The 12,209-nt window shown below is 45.8% G+C and overlaps 1 protein-coding gene across 1 annotated transcript in view; it reads left to right on the top strand.

The window, feature by feature from the left end:
• The first annotated feature begins 1,991 nt into the window (after window positions 1-1,991).
• LOC120860476 (ryanodine receptor 2-like) overlaps window positions 1,992-12,209 on the top strand; it is an 804,098-nt gene continuing 793,880 nt past the window's right edge. The window contains exon 1 of the mRNA XM_040236295.1: window positions 1,992-2,070. Coding sequence (XP_040092229.1) covers window positions 2,023-2,070 — 48 coding nt within the window. The 5' untranslated portion in view covers window positions 1,992-2,022. The remainder of the gene's footprint in view (window positions 2,071-12,209) is intronic.

Here is a 12,209-nt window from a genome sequence, read left to right as displayed (position 1 = left end):
GGATTGGGGGCAGGAGGAGAAGGGGATGTTAGAGGATGAGATGGCTGGATGGCATCACCTACTTGATGGACATGAGTTTGGGTGAACTCCGGGAGTTGGTGATGGACAGGGAGGCCTGGTGTGCTGTGATTCATGGGCTAGCAAAGAGTTGGACACGACTGAGTGACTGAGCTGAACTGAACTGAGGTGTGAAAATCATGTAAATTATGTTTTAAGAATTGGTTAGTCTTTGGGACTTACCTGATGGTCCAGTGGTTGGGACTTTGCCTTCTAATGCAGAGGTGTGTGTTCAATCCCTGGTGGGGTAGCTAGGATCTCACATGCCTCTGGGTGGAAAAACCACAAAATAAACAACAGAAACAGTATTGTAACAAATTCAGTGAAGACTTCAAAAATGGCCCACATTAAAAAAAAATCTTAAAAAAAAGAAAGAATTGGCTAGTCATTATGAGTCCATATACAAAAATATGTCAAGAACTTTGGTAATATGATTAGTATCATAAAATAGAGCAGAGCATTGCTAATCTCACCAAGAGGGACAGATTTATAAGCATATTCTTTATGTTATTCATTCTACTGGAAGTATGCAAAACTGGCTCAGTAAGTATAAAGTTCATGAAAGCTGAAAATAGGATATAAGGTGCATAGAATCCAGTATGCAGATTTTAGTAACCAGTTATATGCTGCAAAACGTGCAATGTAGGTAAACTGATGACAGACCTTCACTCGACAGTGTCTGAATCTTCGGAGGATTGACATTTGCTGTCTTTGGTTTGCATATACTTAAAGTATCTTAAATGAAGGAATCGTGCACTAGGAACAAGAGATAAATGCGTTCCTGTCCAAATTGTCTCAGATCCTGTGTTTTCTTACAGCAGTTTGTTAAACGGCAATTTGGTGGGTAATTGCACGGAGGATTGCGGGAAATACATATTGATACTTGTGGTGAAATGCTCGACTTTCTTCAGAAGTAAAAGGCTGTATAGTGAGGACAGAGAGTACCATATTCCGAATTTAGATGGCCTCAATGATTCATACTGATATCTCATAGCTTATCGCAATCCATAGTTAAGCACTTCTAATAGAGTATAAACTCCGGTCTGTTTACTCTCCAGTATCTGGCACAGGGATTCACCATGTATTTGTTGACTGAGTTTGTTACAGTTCTATGTACCATGCATTTTGTGTGTCTGATCTGTGAGGAGCATGGTGCATCGACACTAGATCCTAATGAATTCTCATGATGATCGGGGAATAGAGCTACTATAAGTTTAAAATCACCTTTACTTGGAGGTGATCCACTCCGGGCATCCGGGTGAAAGATGATTCCTGCCTGAGATCTGAAGTGCCGCGGAAAGTACTGTGGGAGTCCCTTCCGCTCCCACAGGAGAAGGAATCGTGAGCGCAGGTTTAAGGTCAGAAGCCGCTGGTGCAGGAGCCCAGGGAAACAAGAAGGGCGCAGCTGGAAGGTTGCGCGCTCATCGGGTGCGCTCCGGCTCCGATACCCGGAGCGGCCAGTAAGCGGCGCTGGGCCTCGGATTTGGTGGCCCCGAAGAGCGGGCTGCGGATTACCTGCAGCAGAGGGGAGCCGGCGAGCTCCTCCCCGCCCGTCCGCCCCCACTCCCCGCCCCCACCGCGGCACTCACCCGGGCTCCGCCAGCTCAGCGCACTCGCTCGGAGGAGCCGGGGCCGAGCAGTCCGCCTGCGGCAGGTGGGGCGCGCGAAGCCAGCGCGGCGGGGCTGCGGGGCCGCTTGCCCGCGTCCTCCGGGCCGGGTCGCCCTCCTCCCGCACAGTGCGGCGCAGGGAGGCTCCCGCCTCCGCCGCCCCCGCCCGCCGGCCTCCTCCGCTCTGCAGGCGGGGACCGCCTGGCGCTCGGCACCCAGCAGCCTCGGACCCCTCCCGCCCCCGGCTCCCGGCAGCAGGAACAGCAGCAGCAGGAGACAGAGCGAGGGACCGCCACCGCCAGCGACGCCGGGCTCCGCGGGGTTCGGGAGCCGGCCCCTGCGAGAAGGAGCAGAGCCATGGCCGATGGGGGCGAGGGCGAGGATGAGATCCAGTTCCTGCGAACTGTAAGCGCCGCGCGTCTCGGGTTCCCCGGAGGAGGGGCGGTTAGAGGGAGCCGGGGCATCCACTGGCCGGCTCCCGGCAGTGGGACGCGCGGGCGGGTAGGGGGCTGCCTCCGGCGGTGCGGGAAGAGGCGGGCAACTCCCGGGGGGCGCAGGTGTGCGTGCCGGGGCGAGGGAAGGGAAGGTGCGTGTCTGTGCGCCCGTGTGTAGAGCCCAGAGACGGAGCGTGGCCGGAGCGCGAAGAGCGGCCGGCGGCGCACCGGCTTGGTCCCGGGGCGCTGAGATCGGGAGCCCCGGAGCAGCGGGAGTCTGGGGACTCGGGGGCTGCCGATCCGGCCTGACCGGTCGGCGAGGCTGGGACCTTCGGGGCAGCCGGGGCACAGTGCAGACTGAGTGGCCGACGGGGAGCGGGGACCGGCGGGGACGCGGTTGTTGCCCGGAATCCCGCCGCCGCGCGGTTTCTCGGCTTTCGGGTTAGACCCGCGCGCAGTCACGCAACCCGGGGATTCGCGTAGTTGGCGTGGCGGGGGTCGGGGAAGCGGGTGCAGGACGTGCCCCGAGACTGCCCCCAAGTCGAGGTCTGCTCAGGGGAGGGAGCGTCGTCTCCGTGGACATCGGGGTGCCTGGGTTCGGGCTGTTGGTGGTGCTGAGACTGCTCGCAGAACGTGGAAGGGATGGGAAGTGAGTGTCTGTGCACGCGCACGCGGGGGCGGCGGGGGACCTCGCGAACGCGTCGTTCTCTAAATGTTGGCTTATTGAACGCTGAGTGCAGCAAAGTGTGTGTGTGTGTTCGCGTGTGTGTAAGGGCAGGGAGGCTGCCCGGAATTTCCACACTGGGTGGCAGCAGGGAAAGGTTGGCTTCATACTAATACAGTTTTTTCTCCTTAAGTACCCCTTGGCACTGCTCCTTCCTGTCGCTGATTTGTTCGAACGCTGCAGATACTTCCCTGGCTGAGGCTTTGGTCGCCTCGAAGCTGGGACTGGAGAGCCCCTTGGCAAAAGAAAATGTCGTAACTTCTGGTTAAGAATCGCCGGGTTAGCGTTTACAGCATCCTCTCGGTCTTTCCTTTCCCTGCACTTGCCTCCTCCTCTCCGAAGGCTATTCCCTTCCAGGATTCCCTCCACCTCCCATCCCCCAGCCAAAGACTGCAGCTTCTCGTGTCTCTTCTTTCCCCCATAGTGAAAAAGCTGTCGGTGCCCACTTGCAATTACCCCACAGTCATAGACAATTAGAGCGAGACTTAGGTTTTGAAATATTAACCAGATAGCAACTTTTAGGTGCGAAAAGAGCCTAGATGATGTATTTGGGTCCCGAACGAGTGAAAACAGTACATTTGTTCAAGAGCATTGTAAGTGGCCTGTTTTTCCATTTAGCTCTTCTAATTTTTTTTTTTCACTCATTTTTGCTTGGGGGTAGGGGCTTTAGAAAGAATAAAATCCAGGGTACACATCAGATTGGCCAGTGATTTGATCTAATAGCTGCGAGTCATGCAGCATTACATATGCTGTTGGTGGTACTACTGCTCCACCACCCAGCTCTAAAAAACCAGTTCAGGAAAACCTTGCTCATCAGAAGTATTTTAAGCCTGCTAGTAAGACAGTTTACGTTTATTTATTTATTTTTTAGTGGAAAACTATCTATATCGTTTTCTAATAACTAATAAAAAGCCACATGAAAAGATGTTTCTCAGTACTGTGAAAGCTTTTGTTTGGGTGGGTAAAATATTTAGTTGCTGTGTAATCGCTAAATTCAATTTTTTTTCATACTCCATAGGGTTAAAATTAGCTAGAAAATTTTGGAAGGCTCTGTGCACTCAAGGGCTTCCTGCAGGCTTAAATGTTAGCGGAGCTCATGGAGGTGGTGTTATCAGAATACTTAATGGGGACCGAGGTAATGTGCTTGCTGATGGGCTTCTGTACATATAAAGTAATGTTAAGTCTGTGCCTCTGGACAGCTGCCTGTCAGCCCCAGCGACACCTTTGATAAGTGGGTCCTGGGTAGAGATCTGGCAGTCCTAGGCTGGGATTTTTCTTTTAATAAAACATCCGTAGGCTGTTGTGCTGATGATAAATGACCTTGAAGGAGGTAGCTTGATGGAGCAGGGGAATTTTTTTGGTGTGGTGTGGCATGAACATCTAAAAGGAAAACATGCCTTTCCCTCTAAATTTTAGTTTTAACACAGAAACTCTCAAACCCTTTATCACTCCTCTGTCTGCCCTTGCTCCTTTCTATTTTATTCTCTTAATCCGAGAGTGTTGTTGGTTCAGAAATGTTAATAGAATTAGGAATGGCAAGAATGTTGTTCTTACCTTTTTTTGGGAGGGGGAGCATTTTTTTCTCTGTTTTTTTGGTAGCCCAGGGAGTATTAACAACCTGCACACCTACATAAAATGGTTACAGATTATGGATAACTGTCCTGCTTAAAAAAAAAAAAAAGTCAAACTGTTAGTCATTAAAAGGCTATAATGGTGAATTTGACCAGACATATCGTATATTCTCGGAGAAGGCAATGGCGCCCCACTCCAGTACTCTTGCCTGGAAAATCCCATGGATGGAGGAGCCTGGTAGGCTGTAGTCCATGGGGTTGCTAAGAGTCGGACACGACTAAGCAACTTCCCTTTCACTTTTCACTTTTATGCCTTGGAGAAGGAAATGGCAATCCACTCCAGTTTTCTTGCCTGAAGAGTCCCAGGGACGGGGGAGCCTGGTGGGCTTCCGTCTATGGGGTCGCACAGAGTCGGACACGACTGAAGTGACTTAGCAGTAAGCAGCAGCATCGTATATTCTGAGTAGAGCACCTTAAATATTTTCTTGGGTTTTTATTCAAGCACTGCAGTGGATTGTTGAGTCTTTGGCATCTTTGTGTCCACAGAAAGATTTTCTTCTTCCATCTTCTTCTTGCAGTGGTTTATGATCACTGTAAAAGAAGCAAAAGTGAAGCCTTGAATGGATTCCGTCCCTGAGTTATGTCTGCTGCTGTTAATTAATCAGTTAATTGATTCTTCATTTGTAAAGGGGAGTTTTGTCACTGTTTAGCCCCTGTTGGTCTCTCTCCTAGCTCTTTTCCATTATGCAGTTGTGAGTTTGCTAATATTCCTTTTAAACGCTTACACAGATGAAAGATTATCATCCATTCAGTGGCTTTCCCACCAGCTAGAAGCAAGCCTACTCTGATGTGTTTATCTGTGAGAGAAATTAAGAATACACATGTAAACGCTGAACGTGCTGGACACTTAGAAGAATCCTATCGTGAAATACACCTTCAGCTCATAATGGATTTTATTCACTATCATTTCCACACACAACCATGATTTGGGACGTGTTGTTTATTTTATTTTAAGAATATCCTTAGTTTACCAGAATAGTGATGATGGAATCCCTTAACTGTAAGCAAACTATGATGTAAAACACTGGAGTTGATTTTTCCTAAGTACTTAGCCTTTCTTTCATTTTGTGTAAGCACAGAGGAGTTACTCTGGGGCTGTGCTGCGTCTTGTAGTTTTGCATTTATGCAAAGGTTGAGACTTCAGACTTAATCCAGGTTGCAGAAGTTCTTCTGATAGGAATGTGTCTTCCTTTGCAGAATGCAATATTTCACCATAGATTTCTTCTCAATGCTTCCATATCTGGCTTGCTGTTGATAGGAAGCTTCTGAGAAAGGATTCAGCAATTAATGGTGAAAGAAAGTGAAAGTCGCTCAGTCGTGTCCGATTCAGTGACTGCATGGACTGTATAGTCCATGGAATTCTCCAGGCTGCAATACTGGAGTGGATAGACTTTCCCTTCTCCAGGAGATCTTCCCAACCCAGGGATCAAACCCAGGTCTCCTGCATTGCAGGCAGATTCTTTACCAGCTGAGCCACAAGAGTGACTATAAAGTGTAATTGCCAGTGCACAACACAGGGAAATAGATCAGACTGGAATGTGTAGCCCTAGTTTGTAGAGGTCCAGGCAGGTTAATTGTACAAAGTCAGCTGCTCAGTGGTGTGGAACCAAGACTAAAACTCAGATCTTAGGTGGATGTCTTTTCCAGGAGAGAAAGCCTGCTTTATCAGCTGCTGAAGCATGTTTTTGGTTTATAGCAAACAGGAGACACAGTCAGTTTTCTTAGCTATGGGACTGTCACAGAGTACAAACAAGATTCTGGGTGAGCACTTTTTGCTTCCTTGATAATGAAGGCATGAGGAGCTATCAGTAGATATACACTGTGGTATTTTCTTTTTTTTTTTTCCCAAGGAACTATTGGAAAGCCGACCCAGGCTTATTTTTTTCGCTTATTTTTCTTAATCTAGAAATTGGTGTGTGCACATTGGCAGGAAGGGCAGGATCTGAAACACTTAGGGCACTAATTTACTTGACATTCCATCTTGTTTGTCCTTTGGCTTTAGATAAGTGTTTTTATCAAGGCTGATTTGCCAGAGAAAGGATTACAGCTTCTGGGTGACTGTGCTTCTGTAAATAGCCCTTGGGGAAGAGGGAGTGATGACAAGGCACACATTTGTCTCCTGAAACTCTGACATTATGGAGATTTTGTTAATTTAAAAAAACGTTTGTTGAACACCTTCTATGTGCATGGCATGATGCTAGGTGTTAAGGATTCAATGTAAGGAAGACAAGTGGTCCGCAATTATAATTGCAAAGCAAAGATTTAGAGGCTGGCATGGAACAATTAGATGGAAAAAGCAGATGTAGAAACGCTGAGATACGTGGGTAGAAAGAGACCGTTGGAAAACATTACCCTGTCTTCCCCTGAGTCTCCTTCCTCTGTCATTATGCAGATAAAGAAAAGCTCAGAGAGGTGAAATGGTTTGGCCCAGCATCGCACTCCAGATTAGTGACTGTCTTGGTTCAGGCCCCTATAATAGAATACCACGAACTGGGTGGTTTAAACAACAAATATTTGTTTCTTATGGTTCTGGAGTTTGGTGGAGCCAAGATCAAGGTACCAGCAGATCTAGTCTGTGATGAGGACTCTCTTCCTGGTTTGAGATGTCTGTATCCTCATATAGCTGAGAGAAAAATCATCTCTCTTATGTTTCTTCTATTTATTTATTTTTAAACATTGGAAAAGACTGTGATGCTGGGAGGGATTGGGGGCAGGAGGAGAAGGGGACGACAGAGGATGAGATGGCTGGATGGCATCACTGACTCGATGGACATGAGTCTGAGTGAACTCCGGGAGTTGGTGATGGACAGGGAGGCCTGGCGTGCTGCGATTCATGGGGTTGCAGAGTCGGACAGGACTGAGCGACTGAACTGAACTGAAACATTTTATATTAGAGTTTAGCAGATTCACAGTGTTGTGATGGGTTCAGGTGCATACCAAAGTGACTCAGCCATACATACACATGTATCCACTCTCTCCCAAACTCCTCTCACATCCAGGCTACCATATAACATTGAGCAGAGTTTCCCTGTGCTATACTTGTTGATTATCCACTTAAAATACAGCAGTGTGTACATATTGATCCCCAACTCCCTAATTATCCTTTCCCCTCATCCTTTCCCTCCTGGTAACCATAAATTCATTCTCTAAGTCTGTGAGTCTGTTTCTTCTTATAAGGGCACTAACACCATTAACAAGGGTTCCACCCTGTCCTACTTCCTGATACTGTCCCCTTGAGAGTTAGGATTTCAACACAGGAGACTTGGGGGTATGCAAACATTCAGTCCATAATAGCGGCATTAGAGTAATGCAAAGTATGTGAAAATCTCTGAAGAATCGCTCATAATTGTGGATTATTAGCACAGCATTCTTTGTACAGTAGATCTAAGTCCACCTGTTCCATTTTATACTTATCGTCACCTTCACAGGGTTCATTGTCTAAATCTGGCCTCTTGTCCTAGCTGCTGACAAGGACATTTCTTTCTTCCTTTCTAAAGTTGCAATCCCGCTTGTGTCCCAGATCTCAGTACAGTACTTGCTCGCTGGTCCACGATGGGAATCTTGCATGCATTCCATCCTTTCTCTGCCTCCCTCTCCACTTGTTCCCTCTGGTCAATCTTGAATCAGGCTAAGTTCTTCTGTCTTAAAATTCCTTTGTTTGACCCTAGCCTTCTTTTCCGCTCAACTCCTTAAGATGTGGTCTCCACCCACTGCTTGTCTCCACCACTCCAGGTAATTGTTAGCTCACTTCTGTTAAAATCACTTGAGTAGATGATATGACGGTAACCTCCTCTATGCCAAATCTGAATGTTCCCCCGACCCCTGTTCATTGAGACCTCACCAGCTCTACTAACCTGGCTCTCCTTTTGGAAGCTCCTCTGTCTGCCTCTGGAGCTAGGATACATTTTCAGTTATTTTTGTGCATTTCCGGTCACACATTTTGGGGTTCTTCTCACTTTTGTCTACTGCAGATCTTCAGTTGTCCCCAAAGATACCGTCCTGTTTCTAGTTCTCACTCTTCTGCCTTCGTGAGCTTATCTGTGCCTCACAGTCTGGGATCCTTGGAGTAATAGAGTTTGAAAAGTATGATGGTGGCTTCATCCAGGTCTGGGAGCCAGAGGAATGACACGAACTTTCCCAATGCTGTTTCTTTGCATAGAAGAAACCCTCCCAGATCTGCTGGCCTTTGCACTCTCGTTTCCAGCTGTCTACGGCCTGTTTTAACTCCCCTCCTACCCTGTACACACCATCCTGAGTATATGTGCATTCTCTCCCCCAGGGGCTCTTCTTCCCAGTGATCGTGTATTGGCCAGTGGGTCTGGCTGAAACATACCAGTGTGATCCTAATCTCCAGAAAAGCACCTGAATCCACCAGGACCTAGTTTAGGGACTCAAGAAAGTTATTTAAAGTTTTCCTTGAAACCTAAAGGTACTAAGTGCATTAGTTCAATTCTTTTTGTTCCTCTCATTCTTTATTTGTCATCACCTCCTGTCACGGTGTCCCTGGCCACCTAGCTCAGGTTTAGATTCCTTCACACCCCAGCACTTGTGCTAGCCCTCGTCATTCCCCCTTTGCCAGCCACTGCAGCTCACCTCGAATCCTCCTGCCTTTGCAGCCCCTTAACCCCCTAGTGTTCCTGCCACCACTCCTTGGTTCTGAATTCCTGGCACACACAGTCTGACTTCTCTCGTCGAATCAGAATAATCTGATTCTTGACACCTTACTTGGGTTCCCCATCATGCAAGGTCTCACCCTTGTGAGGAAATAGTGAGAGCAAAGTGACTGAGACAAGTGAACGAAGCAAGAAAGGGAATAAAGGAAGGACTAAGTGAGTCTGAGTGATAGGGGCTGCCCAGGAGAGACCCTGGGTTCATTTCCCAATCTGTTCTTCAAATGAGAAGCTTCTAGATGGTGAGGTGATTTCCTGGGCATCACAGGGGCATCCAGTGGAGAGATGTTATCCATTTACTTTTGTCTTTATTAATTATGGGAAGAATGTTGGGATGGGGACTTGGCCAGTAAGTGATTGGATAACCTTGGGATTGGAGAGGGTCCCATAAAGATTCTTTCGGGAACTGAAAAATGGGGAATTGTTTACCTCTGAGCAGCTCATTGTCTTGTTAAGAGTCCTGGGATCAGCCAGACTCAAACCATTTAGAAGCATGAGTGTAATAAAACCTTGCCCTGGGATTGGACATCACATTTTTTTTTCACAGTATCATCCATTGTCATTTATTTGTAATAAACTGTCAAACAAATACATTAGATTCAGAATCTAGAAGCTGAAGGATAGTTTCTTCTATACATTATCTTTTTTCCCTTATGCTTTCAACAAATATATATTTTGTACCTATGATGTGCTATATATAACAAGCACATCAGCTATTATTGTGGATTAAAAAAAATTTCATATGAGCATTGGCTGCTTAGAAGTTCATAGACAAATAAAAGGCCCTTTAGCGTAAGCATAGAACATCATATGTTAATAATACATTCTGTGAACAAATATTGGACATGCATACTTTGGGTGATTCTGGGGGTCCCTGGGTATTTTCATCTTTGTGGATCACAGCATCAGCAACTAAACTCGTAGTGAAGTCTTGCTCTCCAGCATCTCAGCTTTGAGGCACTTTTCTGGCTTCCTTTTTTTTCTCTTGGGCTGATGAAGAATTGACCCATATTTCTGGGGTTTCCTAAACATTATAGATAGTTGGCCTCAAAGCCCAGATAAAAAGCTGCTTTTCCTGCTTCCAGTGGCCCAGTAAGAGTCCTACAATGATGTTTCTTCTGGAAATCGAAACTTGAAGTTTTCCATGTTGCTGACTTGGGGTGTTGGAGGTCTGACACAGAGTTGCCTCCGTGCCCATTATCCAAGCAGAGTTCTGTCTGCAGAGCAAGAACCATTGACACGTGTGCCCAGATGAGACCTCCACTAGGCGGTCAAATCATCAGTATTTGCCAGTTTCCTGAAGAAGACCTTAACTCTCACTGGGGAGCCAAGGCGGATGCAGGGCACAGTGAGTGGAACCCTAGAAGGTACTGTAGGAGCTCAGAGAATGATGGGCCTTGCTGGGTCTGGAGAGGGTTGAGGCAGGACTTACCTCCTAGGTGTTGTGAGCACTCCTTGTCCACAAGGATAAACACTTCCTAGTGTGATCAGAGAGTGGGGGACACAGGTTCAGAATCTTCATCCGCCTGGGAGGAAGAACAAATCTATGTTGTCTATTTATTGATATTTGTTTTCCTACGGTAAGCACTTTTATTTTTCCCCTTAAAGGAGTTTGTGATCTTAAAAACTTTGTTTTTGCATATTGGTTACACTTCTAATGCTATTGCAGTAGTGTTTTTTTTTTTTGAAGGTTGTTTTTGTGAACTTTATTGCTTTTTAAAATTACTTTGTATTGAAATATAGTTGCTTTACAGTGCTGTGTTAGTTCTACTGTATATCAAAGTGAATTAGCTAGACATATACATATATCCCTTCTGTTTTGGATTTCCTTTCCATTTAAGTCACCATGGAGCACTGAGAAGAGTTCTCTGAGCTGCACGGTAGGTTCTCATTAAGTATCTGTTTTATGTGGTAGTGGTGGTTTAGTTGCTAAATTGTGTCTGAATGTTTGCAACCCCATGGACTATAGCCAGCCAGGCTCCTCTGTTCATGGGATTTCCCAGACTAGAATACTGGAGTGGGTTGCCATTTCCTTCTTCAGGGGCTCTTCTCGACACAGCGGTTGAACTCAAGTCCCCTGCTTGGCAGGTGGATTCTTTACCACTCAGGCACCTGGGAAGCCCAAAAGCCCAATCTATTTTATACATAGTATCAGAGTGTGTGTGTGTGTGTGTGTGTGTGTGTATATATATATATATATCCTAATACATATATATCAATATGAAATGATACATATATATCAATCCTAATATATTCATATGTCCTAGTGTATGTATATATATAATATATATATATATATATCAACCCTAATCTTCCAGTTTATTTCCCCCTGGATTTAGAATCAGACTCATATAGTTTGCATGAACTCATGAGTTTCACTCATTTTTAATACACAACCAAAGCCACAAAGTAAAAGATATTTTTGAGAGCATGAAGAAAAAGAGATAAGAAAAAAGAAAAATTCCAGGAAAAAAAATCAAATCCTTAATGTTGAGTAAATTGGGCCATTTTTAAAATAGGTACTGAATGTCACGCTGAGCTTCTAGTCATTAAAAGTTGTGCTCACTTGTTTTCCACAGTGGATTTATGGTGATCAAAATATGACCTCTTTTAAATTTTACTAAAGTCTGTGTTTATGTTACACACACAAAGACATTTTCATGAGGAAATTTTGGTCACACACACGAAAGAAAGATAGTACTCCATATTTCTTTTTACCAAATTTTGATCATAAAGTACTTCAGGGACACATACAATTTTGATCCCATCGGGTAGAACATAGTCCTTTTAGAGAAGAACAGCACGTTGAAGGATGATTAGGGTATTTGAAAACGCTAGCAGGGACAGAGCCTTGCCCACACTCACTGAATTGAATCCTCAGCGCTCTTTTATCTGTCTCCTTGTTATCATATAGAATATTCCCTCCATCCCCTCTGGTCCTGGACACATCTGACATGATTTGTCTTTTAAGACGGTGCCCATTGTTGGGAGTTACGATCGGCTTACAAGTTCTGGCTTGTAGCTTCAGTGACATGTCAGGAGAACATTTCCTCTTGAGTCACAGACAACTGAAAAGCTGGAATGA

The sequence above is a fragment of the Oryx dammah genome, unplaced genomic scaffold (assembly GCF_014754425.2).
Source record: "Oryx dammah isolate SB20612 unplaced genomic scaffold, SCBI_Odam_1.1 HiC_scaffold_11077, whole genome shotgun sequence".
Classification (NCBI taxonomy): domain Eukaryota; kingdom Metazoa; phylum Chordata; class Mammalia; order Artiodactyla; family Bovidae; genus Oryx; species Oryx dammah.
The sequence above is the reverse complement of the archived record's forward strand: the minus strand, read 5'-3'. Positions and strand labels throughout refer to the sequence as shown.